At 29.1% G+C, this 21,962-nt stretch overlaps 1 protein-coding gene across 1 annotated transcript; it reads right to left on the reverse strand.

Annotated features, from left to right (window-relative positions):
• Positions 1-618: 618 nt before the first annotated feature.
• Positions 619-1,297, reverse strand: BDCG_17588 (uncharacterized protein; the record flags this gene model as incomplete). Its single annotated transcript, XM_045426693.1, has 2 exons — positions 619-772; positions 1,203-1,297. 2 exons carry the CDS (start codon positions 1,295-1,297, stop codon positions 619-621), a joined length of 249 nt encoding a protein of 82 aa, XP_045282220.1.
• Positions 1,298-21,962: the final 20,665 nt, after the last annotated feature.

The following is a 21,962-nucleotide window of genomic DNA, read 5'->3' on the forward strand; positions in this document are numbered from 1 at the left end:
AAGATATGATAATAATTTAAGAAAGATAACAATTTATTTTCAATAACTGATCACTGATGTGTATAAGAAGAATTAATATAAGAGAAAATAATCTTGTTTCTTAGCTTAGTTATAATTTTAGTACTAACTCAGATTGAATATCATTGATGTATAAAAGTAAATAAACAATCATGATTAATCTCTGTCATATTTCTTGAAATATATTAATATTGTGAAAGAGAGAATTATCAAATTATGTTATCAGATAATATCATTAAAAATATATTAATATTGTGAATATCAATGTTGAAAAAATGTTGATACTTATACATTATAGTGATTTGTGAATCATGATAGTTAAATATATATATATATATATATCATTTCTGACTTGATTACAACTTGTACAATAATTTTTGAAAACTCAAAATCAATTTTAATTATTAATAATTAAAAACTTAAACTTATAACTAACTAATATAAAAAGAAAAAAATCTACTTCTTCTCTTTCTCATTCTTCTTATCATTCTCTATAATTCACTTCTCATTCTTCTTCTTCTTCTTCTTCTTCTTCTTCTTCTTATCTGAGATGATAATAATCTCAAAATCTCTCTCTGCTGCCTTCTCAGAGAAGGGTTTCTACTGCTTCTTCTCAGCCAGGTCAATCTGCACCTCAAAATCCCGCATTTCCTGGTCTGCTGTCTTGGGTTCCATCTCAGTGATAAGCAGATTGACATGCTCAGAGAGCAGAGCTGTCTTCTCAATGTTCTGAATCATGAAGTGCATTTGAGATCTGAATAAGACCTCAATTCTCTTCTTCTCTGTTAGCTTCTGCTAATCAATTAGAGAACAGAAGTGTTATTAAAAATTATTATCTCTCAATAAATAAAAAACTTATCAGTTTTGACTTCTTTGTCTTCTGCTTTAACACTCTCTTAATCTTCTTCTGCTGTTACTTATTTACAGTAACACTCTTCTTCTCTCTCTCTCTCTTTATCTTGAACTTAAATCATTCTTGAGACTTCTTCTGATCTCACTGCTGCTGCATGAGACTCTTTACTATCTTCTTCTTCAATCTCTCACAGGTGATGCTATCTGCATTATTTCTATACTTAGTTCAGTCTAAATCTATCAGAAGTGTTACTTAAAATTGTTATCATTCTACTTTCTTATGAAGCCTCTTCAAGGTATTATAACATGTCTTGTGATTGATCTCTTCTCACTTGAATGCCTTCTTCTCCTCTTTCTTTAATCTATGATGATGCTCACACGCCTTAGTGGTCCGCAGGACCGCAGAATATTTGAAGAGAGATAACATGATTAATTTCAGTGAGTGTTGAAGAGAGGTGAAGACAGAAGAGGCGGCCAGAAATAATATGATAATAATAATGATGATGATGATAGTAATAATAGTGATGATAGTGATGATGATGATGATAATAATAATAGTGATGATAATAATAATAGTAATAGTGATGATGATAATAATGATGAAAGAGAAAGTGCATTGAAATATATTACTGACTTATCAAATATAAAGAGATAAAGAAAATATTAACAGCTTTCAGAGATATATGAAAACAGCTACAGTGTTGCATAGCAACATCATCTTCATTCAATACATGCAGTGTTGATATTCTTTGTATACAGTTATTATATAATCTATATCAGAGATACATGCAGAAAACAGATCTTTATTACTAGAGAGAATAATTGCAGTGATTCTCTGTTTTTATATTATAAAGATAAGTTATTCTCAGTTCTTTCTTCTCTCTTTTCTCTTCTTCTTTAATTCATCACTAAATTCAAGCTGATATGAAAACTATTAAAACACTTCTAGAAATCCTCAAATTAAAGAGTATAGACTAATCAAATTTTAAATGCAGAAGAATCAAATTATATTCAATATTACTAATTATTCATCTTCTCTCAATAAAATCACAGTTGTGTCTTTCCCCTCTCTTCTCAAATGAAACATGGCCTGTGAAAAGCAAGTATCACATCAGGTCATAATGATTAACACAGCCCCAGCATGCAGAGCTGTATATACACAGCACATGCTGAACTGAGAGACTGTGTGAGTTGCAAATCAGTACCAGCATCTCAGAGAGAGCTGTGCAGTGTGAGAAAGCTGCAACTCTTGATCATGTATGCAGAGAATGAATTGTTGCAGTAAGTGCATATACATTGCATGAAAGTAATGCTTTTTAGTAACACTCAGTCTCTGATATCATGAAAATAGAGTCTCTCTGTGAGATTCATTTTTATCAGAAGTCAGAAGATCTTATATTTCTCAAGATCATCTTCACCTGTCTTATCTGTGAAATTGATGAGAGAAATCATTGATTTCAGTATTCTGTTCTTAATATTATTCAAGTGGCAGCAGAGTCCACCCTGGCCACACTTTTTGAGTGTATATTTTCTAAATATTCACATTTATACAGATATATACTGATTATTTATTAGATAATGTTAAGATAATAACTCATCACAGCTGTGTTATTCTCACTGTGAGAAATACACAGTTAATGATGAACATTGCAAAGACTCTGAGAAGTGAGTATTTTAAGAGTGCTGCAGCTCTGCAACCTTGATTTTTTTTGTTTTTATTTTTTATTTTTTTCTTTTTCTTTTCTTTTTTTTTTTTTTTGTTCATTCTGATTTTTTCTTGTTTTTATTTTATTTTTTGTTTTTTGTTTTTTTTTTGTATTTTATATTTTTTTCATAATTAAAATTATATGAATTATAATCTGTGTTCAGAAAAGTAATGATATTTGATAACACTCTCTGTTGAATTTTCAACAAATGAGTACTATATTATGATATTATGTAAGTGAGAAGTGATTTCATGATCTCATTTAATGTCATTCTCAATAATGAGATCAGAATGAAAATGTGACTAAGAATTCAAACATATTCTTTATCTGAGACTAGATTTTTATTTGAAAAGTAAATCTGAAATCTTTAATATTTGAAATAACATGATTTGAGATTAATATGATGAACACAAATCATGATCAGAAGTAATGCTTTTAAGCAACATGATAACTGTAAAGTTTGATCCTGGTCTCAGACACGGTCACACGGTCAGTCTAACTGCAGCTGAGAAATATACATCATATATAACAGTTTCTTAAGTTAATCTCATATTACTGTAGATTTATCAAGAATTTTATATGAATATCTACATCACTCTTAGATCTCTTAAGAAAAATGAATGTAAATCTGTGAAAGAAGAAGTTTCATTCAATTATCTGAAATACTGTATACAAAGAGGCTTTTCTCACACTGAGAAAATATATAGTAACATTCTCAGTGCTTATTCAATCAGATTGTGATAAATCTTTCTACATTAAAATAGATACATCTGAATAAGCTATCAGAGATGCTCTTCTATAGATAGATAAGAATAACAAGCTGCACTCAGTGATATATAATGATAAAAAACTATCAGACACTGAGCTCAATTATTCAGTGTATGAAAAGAAATTACTAGCAATCAAGTATATACTGATATTATGAAATAGATATATTAATAACAAGTATACAACAACAGTGATCACAGATCATAAAAGTCTTATCTATCTATAATTAATAATAAAACCTTTCAAATGCTTAGTACATTGAATCTCAGAGTTTCAAGTGTATAATCTTTATATCAAATACTGAAAGAAATTGAATACTGTAATATCTGATATAATCAGTTACAGATCTGATTTCATGAGTAAGAGTTCTGCAAATCAGATATAAGAGAAGTTCATATTAAACATGCTGAGAGAGTGTAAGAAATCAGAATAAGTGAACATCATGATCTCTCACTTGAAGAATGATAAGATGTTGAATAATAAGTATCTTATGAGAAAAGTAGAAGAGATACTTCTGAACTTCAAGCTAGAAAAATTGAAAAATAATGTTACACTTTATCACAATCTAGAATATGCAGAAGCTCTCTATCTAGAATCTTTATTTAGATATGATTTAATGACTTACATGCATAAGAAATTCAGTCACTTAGAAAGCTCTGAACTTATAGACATACTCAAATCAAGAGTATACTGATCAAGCATGACTGAGAACATTCAGATATACACTCACAAGTGTCTGAATTATCAGATCATAAAAGAATCTAAGAAAGAGTTAGAATATAAGAAAGTACAACATTAGATAAAGTATATAATACAATTATTTAAACAATGAGAGATAAATCTTATAGATATATTACTATGAATATCAAATAAAAATTGATGAATAATCACTGCTATTAATTACACTACTGACTGATCAGTTATGAAAGCAGTTTCAGAGATAATAGAGAAGATGATGATAAAGTTTCTATATAATAAAATCTATATCAACTATGAAATGCTGCATGAGATTCTAACTGATAACAGTGTGAATCTTATAGAAGAAGTGATGAGGCATTTCATAAGTCAGTTACAGACAAGACATTGTAGAACAACATCATATCATTTATAAATAAATGAGAAGATGAAATACTTAAATGAAATCTTGAGCAACATGCTGATGAAATATCTAGTAGACAAGCCTATGAGATTATGAGATGAATATCTTGATCAGATGCTATTAGTCACGCGGATTCAGCAGCATGCAGTCTTCAAGTGTTTATTATTCTATCTGTTGTATAAATTGCATCCGCACATTCTGAAGAATACTTTAGAAAAGATGAAGAAGAAAACAGCAGTTGCAGATACAACAGTCACAGACACAACAGTTGCAGATATGAAATCAAGATTGAAAGAGATCAGTCACACACATGTAAAAGCTAATAAGTTACTTCTGAACTGAGCAATTCAATTGAAAAGAATACAAGACTCACTAGTTAAGAAATCAAGTCTCAAGATGAAAATTTGAGTTTTTATATGTAATGAGAGTTCTGAGAAGTTTCAATCTAGATGATTTAAGTCATATAAAATACTCAAATCACATTCTCTGAGAATGTATGCATTGAAAGAATCAGAGAGATGAGTCTTATACAACTTAATAAATAATTCATGACTTATGAAAGCAATGATACAAGATCTGAGTGAATTATGATTATTCACAGCACTATTATCAGTATTGAAAAAGAAGAGACTTATAATTAAAAAGTCTTATAAAGTAAGAGAAATCATAGATACTTATAAATCAGATAATCTCACTTATTCTGATCTTTTCATAATTATAAGAAAAGAATAAGAAGTAATAAAGAAATCAGATAAATATCACACTTTAATAAGTGATAAAACTGTAGTCAGTTGTATAATAATATGCTGCAGATAGCAGACATAATATGATAAAAAGCAGTCTTAAAGTAGCAGACTTATACATGAGTCAGATTACAGAAGAAAAAGAAATTCAGAGTTAAATTTAACTGTTTACATCAGTTCAATTACAGAGATCACAGAGGACAAACTATCTGAAATATTCACAGATATATAAGATCAAGTCATCTCAATCTCTGAAGATACTCAGAGATCAGATGAGATTAGTTTTAATAAATTATTCACTGTAGTAATCTAAGTGAGTGAAGAGAGACAGTATAATATACAAGATAGAATTATAAAAGATGAAAGCTGCTGAATCTAGTCACTGAACACTATATGATATATAGAGATTGTGTAAGAGTAGTAACTAGTAGATAAAGAAAAAGTGTAAGAAAAGAAAAGAAATAATGAATTGATTACTAACTGTAAGAGTTAGCTGTAAAAGACAAATATTATTATATATATCTTATTCATTTTTATACACTATATATTTAATCTATTTCCAACATCACGTCATCTGAAAAATGTCAAAAACAAAGAAAATCTCAAAACTCAAGATCTGTAAGAGATTTGAGAGCTGTAAGCTGTTCTTATAATAATATTACATATATCTCTGATTTCTCTATCACTCTGCATACAACATTAATGTCATTTATTACAAGATTAACTGAAATGCTAATATAGAAATGCATATACATATATCTAGAAAAATTAGAGAAGAGTATGAGACTTACAGAATCAGAAGTCAGAACAGAGAGAGTAAGAGTAGAAGAAATAGAAGAAGAAGAAGATACAGAACTGAATAAATAATGACAGAAGTTATCTAAAACTGAATACTTATAACTCAGTGTGTACACAATCTTCCTTATAGAGAAGAAAGAGAAAGTGATAAGAGAAGCTTGAGAGTGAGAGAGAATAGTCTCAGTGATGTAATTATCTTCAATTAAAATGATCTCTGATACTGAAGCAACTAAGAACTATTATTAGTATATGAAATTATAAAAGTAGAGATAACAATTACTGAATAAATATCTGCTGATCTTAGAATTGTACATGTAATTACAACATGCACAAGGCTTCTCAGAAAGAGAGAGAGAGACACAGAGAAATGCAGAAAGCAGAACACAGTGTGTGAATAGCTCATTTTCATAATAATATCTTAGACAAGACATACAAGCCTTACACTTATAAGTGTAAAAAAGTATGATATCTGCATTCTCATTTTTGAAAACATGAATATCTTTCATTTGCATCATGAAGTTGAATAATAGATATTAGAGAATAGACTAATACAGATCTATCATTTCAAAGAAATTTGTCAGAGTGAATATATCTATAATATTAAATTTAATAGTTATGAAAAGTTTCTTAATATCTGTGAATATTACAACTTTGTGCACAGTAAAACTTATAATAATTTTCTCTAAGAATAGAAAAATCAGCATCAGAAAGAAAAGATGAAAAAGAAAAAGACTTATAATCTTAATACTGTTAAGAGAGAGAGTGATTCTCTAGTATAAATGAATAATTATCTTATCATAAATATTTAAAATAAATGTAATAATTGATATCTATGACTGAGCTTCAGATAATCATGTTATATACAGTCTTTATACAATAAATTATTCTAGAAGTTGATAAGAAAGAAAGAAGTGTATATACTGATAAACATAATTTATTAAGTCTATGTAACATCTTCTTGAAATGAGAAGAGCTGATAATAAAAGCAGAGACAGTAAAATCAGAAGTAGTGAGAGTGAGAGTCACAGAAACAGAAGTAGCAGAAGCAGGAGAATCAGACACAGAGACAAGTGTAGAAGATTGAGAGAGAGTAACAGAGAAAGAAATAGAGAAGAGAGTAGCAGAGAAAGAAGTAGTAGAAGAGATAAGAAGAGACACAGAAGACTCAGTTATACATGATATAAATAATTTCTTTATTATCATATTCTTTAAGTTCTCAATTAATAATTTAATATTGAGTTCACTATCATCAGCAGATGCAGATCTGTCAATATATAAAGATTCTATATAAATAAAAATAAACATATCAGCATCTGCATTCATGTAAAATTGTGTTAGAAAACATGATCAGAAACTCACTGAGAAGAAAAACAGTCAAGAGTGTATAAGAAGATAAAGAAGATATACTATTCATAGTAATACATTCTGATAATTATTAGAAGATAAATAAGTTCTGATCATATTTCACAATATGTTACACTTAATGCTAATAAACTGTCTGATATAAGCACTATGATGACACTTGTTATAAGAATGAAAAGTCATTGTCAGAAACATATATAATGTAATAGATGAACAGATAGAAAGAGTTGAACAGAAGAAGAAATAGAAATCTTGAATGATAATAATATTTAATAATAATAATAATAAAGAAGATGATTGAAGAATGAGAAAAGTTAGTGAATAAGAGATATAATATAGTGAAAGTTTCTTTGTGAGAGTGTACACAGAATGCTAGCTGAATCAGAGATAGATTACAAGATTGTGAACACTAGTAACATGCTAATCTGTATAAAGCTAGAACAGATGTTATAATCACATAAGTGTGACTGAATCTGATGAGAGAGAATGTGATTTGAAAGAATATACAACTGTTAGATAATAACACAGTCACTTCTGAACTTACTTATGAGTGTAAAGAGGTCATAGCAGCTACTAATTAATTTAGTGTATGATATTATAATATATAAGAAGCCGGTGTACATCTGTAATTATACACTGACTCAAGCAATCTTTGAATCACAGTATGAAATCGCCCCGGTGGCCGAATGGTTAATGCGGCCACCCGGTAGCGCCTTGGCATGGGAAACCAAGGCATGTGGGTTCGAAACCCGCAGGGGATACATTAAATCCGGAACTCAAGCACCTCAGGTTCCTAATAAATACAGAGGTGTACAAATCGCTTCAATAAAATCGCTCTATGTTCCTGAGCTGGGAAGTTATTATCGCATGTATCTAATTGTCACTCCTTTGTATTTCCTATGTTCTTGTTATCTTGATGTGATCTCAACACCTGTATTTCCTCCTGTATAATTAACACTTGGCCTGTATTTAACATCACGCAAGGACTCATCATAAGCTCCGCTTGCATATGAGTATAATGAAAGAATAATAATAATAATAATAATAATAATAACAGTATGAAATCAGACTAAATGAAATTAAACATGAAATTCATGATTTTAGCAGTTAGTCTACTCTGTACTACTTAAGTATCTGAGCTTTTTATCAGAACTGATATGATATCTTCTTATAGAGTAGATAATACTTACAGAGAGATAGAAATTATTGTTACAGATATAATAGAAATAATAAGAGTAAAAGAAGAGATAAGTGTATAAAATCTTCTCTTTCTTCAGCTGCTTAATGCAGTATAGATAAGTAATAGTACTGATTAAAGACTGCACTAAAGTCTTCTTACAGAGAGAAGATAAAGAAATCACAGAACTCTGCAGACTCAACTCAGCAGTATTTTAAATAGAACTTAGATATATTATGAGAGAGAAACTATAAATTAAGCTTCTCAGAGTTACTGTTTCTGAAATCAAGCTCTTCTCAGAGTTCTCTTTAAATGATTACACAGAGTTATATATTACTGTGTTAATTAAGAGAGAAAGCAGTATTACAACAGTAGTAAAGAGAGTAGAAAATAAACTGAATACTAATAAACTAATCAGCAGAAGAAATGACATCTCACTACAAGACACAGCTACTATTATCATGACTGTAAGAGATGTAAAAGAAGAAGAAGATATAATAATAAAAGTAATACTCTCACAGCTTATTAATACTACTATCTTCATCTTTAATCTGACTTTCTTAATAGTTACAGAGGCTGCAGCTACACTATAAAGATATTTATTACTTACTAGAAAATATCAGAATAAGTCTCTTATTATCTCTCAAGAATAATACTTTCATACACTCACTATTACAGATGAGAAGAGCCCCGGTGACCGAATGATTAATGCAGCCACCTGGTAGTGTCTTGACATGAGAAACCAAGGTGTGTGGGTTCGAAACCCGCAGGAGATACATTAAATCCGGAACTCAAGCACCTCAGATTTCTAATAAATACAGAGGTGTACAAATCACTTCAATAAAATCACTCTATGTTCCTGAGCTGAGAAGTTATTATCACATGTATCTAATTGTCACTTCTTTGTATTTCCTATGTTCTTGTTATCTTGATATGATCTCAACATCTGTATTTCCTTCTGTATAATCAACACTTGACCTGTATTTAACATCACGCAAGAACTCATCATAAGCTCCGCTTGTATATAAGTATAATGAAAGAATAATAATAATAATAACAGATGAGAAGAGAGAAAGAAAAATATTTTATAAGAGAGAGAGATCTTTTTGAAAAATTCTGTCACTATTATTAGTATTATCTCTAAAATATATTACTTTTACAGAGAATTTTATACATAAAATGAAATATAATAGAAGATCTGTAAGTTACTTATTAACTATGTTTTTCACATTTTAAATTAATATATAAGGAACTTACTTATCATACAGTTAATTTAAACAGAGATAAGAAAGAAAGATTTATATAGTTAGTAGAGAAAACTCATCTATTTCTTTGTATTACAGTATATATACTATTAATTATTTAGTAACTGTTACTATATAATAAAGATAACTTTTAATTCAGTAATCTTAAGAGTATCAGAACTATACTCTTAAAGACAAGAGTATTATTATATTCTCAGTTATATTAAAACTCTATTACAGTTTCACATAGCTTATTACTTTTATACAGATAATTTCATTCATTTTATAGACTATTTAAACCAGTTTTCAATCACTTTATAATATTATTCAGATATATTATAGAAAGATCTGATTAATAAATATAAGAACTTTACTTCTATATAAGATTAGTAGATTACTCTGTTATAATAATAAGATACTGCTGAGATATTACTCTGACTATTCTCACTTATAAAATAAAAGAAGAGTATTCACTCATTATCTATATAGAATAGCTAGATACTGACTTCTTATTAAAGAAGTCAGTAATTCATTTTTCTTCTATAGAAATATATACAAGAGTTACTGTATTTCTTATACAATCTTCTTAATATACTAAGTATTATATCTGTGATATTCTCATAATAACTCTGTAGTCTATAAGCTTGCTATTTAAGCAAGATAGTTAAGCTCACTTATACAGCTTCTTAAACAACTATCTCTACATAATACTGCTGACTAGTCACTGCTTCAGTTCTGTTATATTACATATATATTTAATCTCTATATTTTATCTTTCTACTGTGAATACTTCTAGTAGTTATCAGTACATATTATATCAAGATGTAAACATCTAGACTGATCATGTGACTGTGTCTGAGATCAGAATCAAACTTTATAGTTATTATATTATCTAAAAGTATTACTTCTGATCATGATTTGTATTCATTACATTAATCTCAAATTCTGTTATTTTAAATATTAAAGATTTCAGATTCACTTTTCAAATAAAAATCTAGTCTCAGATAAAGAATATATTTGAATTCTTAGTCACATTTTTATTCTGATCTCATTATTGAAAATAACATTAAATGAGATCATGAAATCATTTCTCACTTATATAATATCATAACATAGTACTTATTTATTGAAAATTTAACAGAAAATGTTATCAAATATTATTACTTTTCTGAACACAGATTATAATTAATATCATTTTAATTAAAAAAAAAATGTAAAATACAAAAAATAATAAAAAAACAAAAAATAAAATAACAAGAAAAAATCACAACAAAAAAAAAAAAAAAAAAAAAAAAAAGAGAAAGAAAAAAAGAAGAGAAAGAAAAAAAAAGATAGAAAGAGAAAGAAAAATAAAAAAAATAAAAGAAAAATAAAAAAATAAAAAATAAAAATAAAAAATAAAAATAAAAAAAAATCAAGATTGCAGAGCTGCAGTATCTCTAAAATACTCATTTCTCAGAGTCTTTACAATATTCATTATTAACTATGTATTTCTCATAGTAGGAGTAATATAACTGTGATGAGTTATTATCTTAATATTATCTAATAAATAATCAGTATATATCTATATAAATATGAATAATTAGAAAATATATACTTAAAAAGTGTGATCAGAGTGAACTCTGCTGTTACTTGAATAATATCAAGAATAGAATACTGAAATCAATGATTCTTCTCATTAATTTCATAGATAAGATACATGAAGATGATCTTGAGAAATATAAGATTCTCTGACTTCTGATAGAAATGAATCTCATGAAGAGACTCTATTTTCATTATATTAGAGACTGAGTGTTATTAAAAAGTATTACTTTAATATATATACACTTACTGTAGTAATTCACTCTTTATATATGTAACTGAGAGTTGCAGCTTTCTCATACTGCACAGCTCTCTCTGAAATACTGCTACTGATTTATAACTTATACAGTCTCTCAGTTCAGTATACACTGTATATATACAGCTCTGCATACTGAGACTGTGTTGATTATTATAATCTGATGTGATACTTGCTTTTCACAGGTCATATTTTATTTAGTTAAGAGAAAGAGAGAATATAACTGCTGTTTTATTTAAGAGAGAGTGAGTAATTGAATCTGTAGAAGATAATTTAGTTTCTTCTATATTTGAAATTTAATTAATCTATACTCTTCAATTTGAGAGTTTCTGAGAGTGTTTTAATAGTTTTCATATCAGCTTGAAATTAGTAATTGATTGAAGAAGAGAAAAGAGAGAAAAAAGAAATAAGAATAACTTATCTTTATAATATAAAAATAGAGAATTGCTGTAATTATTTACTCTAGTAATAAAGATCTATTTTCTGCATATATCTCTGATACAGATTATATAATAACTGTATACAAAGAATATCAACAGTGTATGTATTAAATGAAGATAATATTACTATATAACACTGTAGCTATTTCTGTACATTACTGAAAGCTGTTAATATTTTCTTTAAGTCTCTTTATATTTGATAAGTCAGTAATATATTTTAATACACTTTCTCTTTTATTATTATCATTATTATTATTATCATTATCATCATCACTGTAAGAAATCCCGCTCCTTGCGGATTCTTTACCTCTATTTCTATCTCTCGCGTAATCAATAGAGCTAGCGGCCCTTGGCTACACACAACTATATAGACTGGAGTTCGCGAATACTATTTACAACTCAGCTTGAATACTATTATACATTTGACTCTTACATTTTATCTTTCTATCATGAATACTTTTAGTAGTTAACAGTACATATCATGTCAAGCTGCAAACACCTGAATAATCACCTGTGAGCACTTATTCTTACATTTCAAGCTCAGTCAGTCAGCAACTGTCTGTTATAACTGAAAGAACTAGAAACTTATATACTCTCATCTCTGCAAACTCTACTGCAGGCACTCAGAAGCAGTCATCTGAATCATGAATAACTCTTATAAAAGAAGTCTCAGAGAACTTATCAATCACTTACAGAACATCATTCTCTGCATCTCAGACAGAGAAACTCTCTGAACTCATAAATAAATCAATCTCAGTGAAGAACATTCTTGAGCATCTCTCACAGAATTAAGCTATTTTTCTACAAGAAATGCTTACTGCTTATAAACACTCTCAAACTGAGTCTCTAGACATGATCTCCAGAGACACTCACAAACTGAAAAGAAACTTTCTTAAGTTATGATCACTTAAGATCATCTATTAAATCACAATCTATAAAAGCTTTTGTAAGTTTGTATTTGAAATTGACTCACAAGCTCAGCTGTGTGATATAAAAGATGAAGAAGCTATTATCTATGTAATAACAGATCTCTATTACACTGAAGTCAAGAACTGGCTGAATTATTTAGAGAATGATCATGAGAGATTCTAATAATCTATGCTCAAGATCTATCTAGAGAATAAGTTAAGAGACTCTGTGAGCTGAACAGAGAACATCTGAACTGTAATTATTAATATTAGAAAAAGAGATGAGAAATCTGATGAAGACTACTCACAGTACTTCATAGAATTGTGATATGAATTGAGATCTGTGAAAACAGGGCTCTGAAATAAGACCTGAATAATGATGTTTATAAAGAGACTGAATAAAGACATGTAGAATAAGCTCATTGAGTAAGACTTTAAGCTCTTGACTCTGAAGAAACTGATGACTCTCATTTACTGCTTATAGATCACTGTGAGAGTCACAGACCTGCAGAGAGTGAATCATTGATCAGCTCTGTGAGAATCAGAACAACAGAGAATAGATTTGTCAGAAAAAGATGATAAGACACAGAGAGATTCATGTCTGACTACTGAGCAGAGAGAGAGAGCTTCATAAGCTCTCATAAACAGAGTATACAATAGAGAGATTAAGAAAAAGAGACTCTGCTTTATCTGTTCTAAATCAGAATATCTTCATGCAAACTGTTCAGACAAATCAAAATAGAAATTTGAGAAGTTATGAACAGAGTCAGCAACAGCCTTCTTAAGAGTCTTGAAGCTGACACCTGAATCTGTTACTCTCTCAATGAAAATGCTTACTCATAGAGAGAGACTGTGTCACAGTACTACTACTCTGCAAGTATGAGAAGTATTAATGAACTCAGGATTTCAGGTCACTGTGATGTCTCTAAAGCTCACAGAGTGAATGAGCTGAAAGATGAAGACTGAGAATCTGCTCTTACAATAAGCAGGATATGAGAACTCAGATCTGAGAACTGAGAGACTTATAAGAGCTATCTTTGAATTACAAGATCTCTCTGAAATCTGGAGAAGATTTGCAGAAACTATGATTATCACAGACATCACAGATAACATGTATTTGAGACTTGCATGATTTCAAAGACACAATCTGTACATAGCTGTCTATGAGTCAGGTTTATACTTCTGATCAGTGTTAATAGACTCACTTGTAAAGATAGAATCAGTTGATGCTGCAGAGTTAATCAGAGAAGACAAGCTTATCTATATAATAACTTTGCAAGTGTCTGAGAATCTCACAGTCATGAAAACTGAGCTTCAGATATCAGAGAAATACTGAGATCTCACAGAGATATTTAGCTCAGTAAAGGCAGCTGAGCTTCTCTCTCACTGTGAGAAGAATCTGATAATAGATTTAATAGAAGAATAGAAATTCTTCTGAGAATCAATCTATAAGCTCTCTCATCACAAGACAGAGGTCTTGCAAACCTATATAAAGAAGAATCTGAAGAATGACTTCATTTAATCTTCACAGGCCTCTGCAGAAGTCTCTGTGATATTTGTAAAGAAGAAGAATAAAGATCTCAGATTGTATGTAGATTACTGTGATCTGAACTTCAAAATAATAAAGAGTCACTACTCTCTGTCTCTGATTGAGAATGTAATCAACTGTCTTGCAGAAGCTGTCATATTCACATAACTAAATGTAATTAATATATATACATGACTGTGAATACAGTCTGAGAATAAATGAAAGACTGTCTTTAGAACTGCACTGAGATTATTTAAATATCTAGTGATATCTTTTGATCTGACTAATATTCTCATGATATTTCAGTCTTTCATCAATAAAACACTTTATATATATCTGAATGTCTTTATAATAATATATCTGAATGATGTGATGATGTACTTTATGAAGAAGAAAGAACACACTGAGCATATGTGAAGTGTATTGAAAATCTTAGATAAAACAGAACTGTATATTAAGCTTACAAAGTGCAACTTCAGTGTCTGTTGAATTATTTTTCTAGAATATATAATCACTGCAGATGATATTCAGATAAAATCTTCACAGATTGAGACTATTCTATCATAACTGAAGTTAACTAGTATTCATGAGATTCAGATCTTTCTGAACTTTGTGAATTTCTATAGATGATTTATCTTTGCATTTATGAGAATCTTCTTAGCTCTTACAGACATGCTGAAGAGTGAAAATAAGAAGAAGTCATTTTATAAATAGAGAATGAAAAGATTATTAAGAAGAGAGAACTGTAAGAACTTTCTTATCTCAGAAGCTTACAGAGTCTTTACAAGATTGAAATAGATATTCACAGACACAGTGATACTGTTTCACTTTAATCTCTTACTCTTAATCAGATTGAAGATAGATATCTTCTTCTTTGTAATTTCAGAAATAGTCTCATAACTACAGTTAAATGAGAACTGAGTTTCAGTGACCTTTTTCTCATAGAAGATACAATCTGCAGAGATTAACTATAATATTCATAATCAGAAGCTTCTTATAATAGTGAAATTCTTTCATCACTGATATCACTACTTCAAGAGTCTCATAACAGTGATTACTGTTAGAACTGATTATAACAGCTTATAACAGTTTGCTTCAATCAAGAAACTCTTATAGCAGTAGATTCACTGAGCTCAGAGACTGAGTGAGTTCTGATTCAAGATAGAACATATCAAGAGAACTAAGAACTCAGCAGACAGACTCTCTCACAGATCAGACTATGTTAAGAAGATCAGAGCAACAGATACAGAGAGACTAGAGAAGACAGAAAAGCTTTACAGAATACTCAAACTGAGTATTATAAAGAGATTGACTGAAGAGTCTCTCAATTCTTCATAAGAGAAGAAGAAGAAGAGAGAGAAGAAGTCTGCATAACTACTCTCTATAACACTGAGAGTCAACACTCTGAGAATCTCTGTGAGAATTCTTGAAGAGAGTATCTATAATCTGAAGAGTTTGCAGGCTTTGAGAAGCACTGTGAAAGACCTGATGTAAGAGAAAACAGAGTATAAGTCTTTATAAGATCTTCTATTCAGATTGTCTGAACTACAACTGAAGAATGAATATACTCAGTATATTTAGAAACTGCTCACAGCAGGAATCAATCCTGCAGAAACAAAGAATTGAAGAGACTTAAATAATCTCTTACAAAGAGAGAACTGAATTTATGTGCCTGTGAATGAGTTTCTATGTGTAGAACTTATTAAAAGATATTATGACTCTTCTCTAGTGAGTCATTTTACAGATACTAGAACTCATGAGTTGCTTATAAGAAAATACTTCTGATCAAAGATACAAGAACTTGTGAAGAAGATAGTGAATTCTTATGCTGTTTATCAGAGTTCACAGATAGTGTGATTCAGATTATATAAAGAACTTACTTCTCTATTCATTCTGTGAGAACTCTGAGAACAGCTAGAAATGAATACTCTTATGAGTCTCTCTGAAAGCAAGAACATATATGATGCCTGCTTTGACAGTGTGCTGATAATAGTGAATCACTTTATTAAGATAGCACACTTTATATTCATCTGTAAAAACTTGAAATCAAAGAATTTAACTCATATCTTCATCTGCAATGTGATTCAGTTGTATGAATTGTCTGTGAATATTGTCTTAGATAGAGAATTAATCTTTATAGAAGAGTTCTGATCTGATCTGATAACTATACTGAAGATCTTATGAGATCTAAACATAGCTTTTTATTAACAGACAGATGATCAGACAGAATATCTGATAAGTATATTAGAATAGTATCTGTAATACTTTGTTAATTACAATCAGAATAACTGAGTGTATTGATTATCACTTACAGAGTTTGTATATAACAACTCAAAGCATGTTAGTATAGATAAAACTCTCTTTGAGATACTCACTGAGACTTATTCATGAATGATCTTGATAGACTTATAAGAGTATACTATAGAGTGTAGTGATGCCTGTGAACAGGCTGAGAAAATTCAGAAGATTTGAAAGAAAGCTCATGAATTCTTGAGAAAGACTCAAGAGTATCAGAAGAGATACTATGACTCTAAGCATATTATAAAGAGTTTTAAGAAAGATGATAGAGTCTGACTAAGTTTAGAAAACATCATTATACAGAGATCTAGTAAGAAGCTGAATCTCTTACAGACAGAGTCTTATAAGATTATAAAGAAAGTTAGCTCACAGTTCTATAGATTGAAACTGTTATCTGAGTTGCAGATATATAATATTTTTTATATCTCTTTACTCTGTGAATATAAGGAATTTCTAGAAGAGAACTCTGTGACTCATCACTCTGTTCATAAAGCACTAGAGAGTGAAAGAGAATATCAGGTTAAAGAGATTATTGACTCAGAGAAGTGAGATTGTGAGCTCTGATTCAAGATTCAGTGATAAGAATATTCTGATAAGATAAATAAGTTCACTTGAGAATTATTCAGACAGATAAGACATCTGCAGAAGCTGAGACATAACTTTTATACTGTGAATTCTGATAAGTCAGAATAATATAATCTTCACTAAGAATCTGATTATAATAAAGATATTAACACTGTTATTTATAAACTCTAGTCTATAAGATGATGAGTTTCTACTGAGATGAACAGTCTGCAGTGTATGTAAGAGAAGAAGAAATCATATTCTTATTAAAGCTAAAAAATAAGAAAATAAACAGAGCTGTAAACACAATTTGAAGATCAATAAAGAAAAAATAAAGAAAACTTAAATCTACATTCTCAACATCTGTGATACTTAATCTTCTCACAACTATCAATTTCTTTCTTCAAAAAAGTAGAGAGTATTATATCTGTAGTACAGACAATTGTTGCATTTGATATAAAGACTGTCAGAAATGCACAGACTTCAGAGAAGCTGAACATCAGAATGTGTGTAGTTGTGACAGAGTCTTGAGAGCTGGTCATCTGTGTGTGTGATCAGATATCTCTTATGAAGCTGTGTCTGCTCTTTCAGTTATACTGAAGTATTCAGCCTGGAAACAATTGAGATGTGAAGAGAGAGCTTATCTGCTCAGATCAACTTCTGTCACAAATTCATGACATTTGCATTGCCTTGATTATCTGGATTTTGCAGGTACTCAGAGACTCATCTCTCATTGACAATGAAATTGCAGAAATGCGCCACAGCATGAGAATCATTGATAGAGAATCTAGACATATTCACATATACCTGATCAGTGATTGTATGAGCAGGAGAGAGATGATTGTAGGCCTGTGAGACTGCAGAAGACACTGACAATATCAGAAGCTTTACAAGAACTGTCAGCTAGAATCTGTAAGAAATTACTTATAAGAAGACTTACAGCAAAGAGAGGAACTGCACTGCTTGAAGTCAGAGACTGGCCTGAGAAAGGCAGAAGATTGACTGCTGGCCTGAAGATCAGATGCAGTGACAGGGCTGAGAGAGATGAAGATGTGATCATGAGTAGCAGTGCCCCTGCTTCATCAGCCAGTAAAAAGTGACTAGAGGAGTTGCAGAGATGCTCATGAGAAGCTCAGCAGTGACCAGACATTATTTATAAAAAGATTGAAATTGAAAAAATTTTTATTCTTGAGAAGTTCTTGAATCAATATACAGACATTGTCAGAAACACTCTCTCTCTATCATCTGAGTGAAAACACTTCATGAATGAATGAAAATACTCACAGTTTATAAGAATGAGAGCTGTTACAGAAAAAGAGAAAAGAAGATGAGATTTCACAGATAGATCTGAAATATTTATACTACTCTAGAGAGATTTACTTATACTGTGAGTGATTCTGTGAAACAGCTAGATCACTCTAGTAAATAAGAGTGATTGTGAATCACAGGCCTGAATCTTTCTATATGACTATAAAGAGTAATTGCAGACTGCAGATATCTTGATTCTACAATTCTACAGAGTTAATGAAAGAATAAAAAATTCCTCACAATTCTACAGTGTCAAAGAACAATGATTCATGAGAATGAGTGAAAGATTAACTTATGAATGTTTCTTCTTGATAAGAATAATCTCATAGAGAGTGATTCATCTGTGAGATGAATCTGTGTGATAATCACACAAGAATCTTGTGAAAATGATTGAGAGTTAACTGAAACTCTTCTGTATAAAAGATGTGAGATGAATCTGTGTGATAGTCAGAGAAGAATCTGTAGATTATAAAGAATCTCACAGAATAAGAAACTGAGTGACAGACTCTTTTCTCTTTATAATAATAAGGGATTTTTTCTCACTGAGGTTTTTTATAGATATGAAGAATTTTTAGTGAGTATCACTGCAGTGCTGAGCTGACTATGAAGTCACTCAGTGAAAGGCTTCACAGATGAAGCCTTAGAGAGAAGAGAGTATGTAAGAAATTCTGCTTCTTGCAGATTCTTTATTTCTATTTCTATCTCTCATGTAATCAATAGAGCTAGCGGCCCTTGACTACACACAACTATATAGACTGGAGTTTGTGAATACTATTTACAACTTAGCTTGAATACTATTATACATTTAACCTCTACATTTTATCTTTCTATCATGAATACTTCTAGTAGTTAACAGTACATATCACATCAAGCTGCAAACATCTGAATAATCGCCTGTGAGCACTTATTCTTACAATCACTATCATTATTCTATTATCATTATTATTATTATTATTATTATTATTATCATATCATTTCTGATTATCTCTTCTATCTTTACTTCTCTTCAACACTCACTGAAATTAATCATATTATCTCTCTTTAAATATTCTACAGTTCTGCAGATCATCAAGATGTGTAAGTACTATCACAGATTGAAGAAAGAGAAGAAGAAGATGTTCAAGTAAGAGAAGACAGATTGTAAGACATATTATAATATTTTGAAGAGACTCTGTAAAAGAGCAGAATAATAATGATTTTAAGTAATACTTCTGATAGATTTAGACTGAACTAAGTATAGAAATAATACAGATGATACTATCTGTGAGAGATTGAAGAAGAAGATAGTGAAGAGTCTTATACAGTAGTGATAAGATCAGAAGAAGTTCTGAGAATGATTTAAAATCAAGATAAAGAGAGAAAGAGAGAAGAAGAGTATTACTGTAAATAAGTAATAATAGAAGAAAATTAAGAGAGTGTTGAAGTGAGAGATAAAGAAGTTAAAACTGATAAGTTTTTTATTTATTAAGAGATAATGATTTTTGATAATACTTCTGTTCTCTAATTGATTAGCAGAAGCTGACAGAGAAGAAGAGAATTGAGGTCTTATTCAGGTCTTGAATACACTTTATAATTCAGAATATTAAGAAGACAGCTCTGCTCTCTGAGCATGTCAATCTACTTACTACTGAAGTGAAATCTGAGACAGTAGATCAGAAAATACAGGATTTTAAAGTACAGATTAATCTGACTGAGAGAAAGCAGTGAGAACTCTTCTCTAAGAAGATAGTGAAGAGAGATTTTAAGATGATTATTATCTCAGATGAGAAGAAGAAGAAGAAGAAGAAGAATAAGAAGTAAATTATAAAAAATAATAAGAAGAATAAGAAAGAGAAGAAAGATAATAAGTAGAAAAAGTTTTTTTCTTTTTATATTAATTAGTTATAAGTTCATAATTATTAATAATTGAAATTAATTTTGAGTTTTTAAAAATTATTGTATAAGTTGTAATCAAGTCAGAAATAATATATATATATATATATATATTTAACTATCATGATTCACAAATCACTATAATGTATAAGTATCAATATTTTTTCAACATTGATATTTACAATATTAATATATTTTTAATAATATTATCTAATAATGTAATTTAGTAACACTCTCTTTCATAATATTAATATATTTCAAGAAATATAATAGAGATTAATCAAGATTATTTATTTACTTTTATACATTAATGATATTTAATCTGAGTTAGTATTAAAATTATAACTAAGCTAAGAAACAAGATTATTTTCTCTTATATTAATTCTTCTTACACATATCAGTAATCAGTTATTGAAAATAAATTATTATCTTTCTTAAATTATTATTATATCTTCTGAATTTACTTCTTTTACTTCTTTTGCTTCTATTGAAGATTTATAAACTCTTCAAGAAATCACTGTAAATTACAAAGTCTATATTATTTATAATTCAATACAGAATGCTCTCTTTTAATTATAATAAATAATTACTTCATTCTTCATATCTAATTTCAGATTATGAAATTTATGAAAAACTTAATATAAATATTAAGATAAACTATAAAATAATTATTAACAGATTACATTGCAGATTACTGAAGAGTTATCTCTCTACTATAATTACTGTAACTTCATTCAGAAACATTTATTATAAACTGATCATAGCTCTGAAGAAATTTCTCAACATCTGAAGTTATCAGAATACAGATAATAAAAGAAAAATAATCAGAAAATTACTACTGAGCTGATAAATTACTCTATCAGATAATGATTTTTAATAATACTAACTTTCTAATTTGAAGAAAATTATGTAAAAATAACTCTGTATCAGTACTCTGATTTCACAACTCTTATCTGATAACTTTCATGAATAATTACTTTATATATATATATCTCTGAATCTTTCTCTTCAATTAATTGAAAATCTCAAATTTTAAACACTTCTTTAAATACTTAATTTAAATCTTTATATTTTATATCAATTCTGTCTTCAGTTCAATCTTGAGATATATTACAAAGTTAATATATAATATCTAGAATCAGAGTTGAAGAATTATTAAAAAGTGTCTCTCACAGTGAATGTACAAACTAGTATAAATAATCTTACATTTATAAGAGTTACATGTTATTACATTGATGAGAACTGAACTTATTAAGAGATATTAATTGAATTTGAATTATTAATCAGTAGTTATACTGAGAATTATATAGCAGAGATATTAATAACTGTGATTAAAAATAACTATTAAGATATTAGTCTCAGTCTTCTTATAATTATAACTGATAATACTGTGAATAACTATACTATGATAAAGAGCTTAAAGTAAAAATTAACTTTGTA

This window comes from Blastomyces dermatitidis, assembly GCF_000003525.1.
Source record: "Blastomyces dermatitidis ER-3 genomic scaffold supercont1.9, whole genome shotgun sequence".
Lineage (NCBI taxonomy): Eukaryota > Fungi > Ascomycota > Eurotiomycetes > Onygenales > Ajellomycetaceae > Blastomyces > Blastomyces dermatitidis.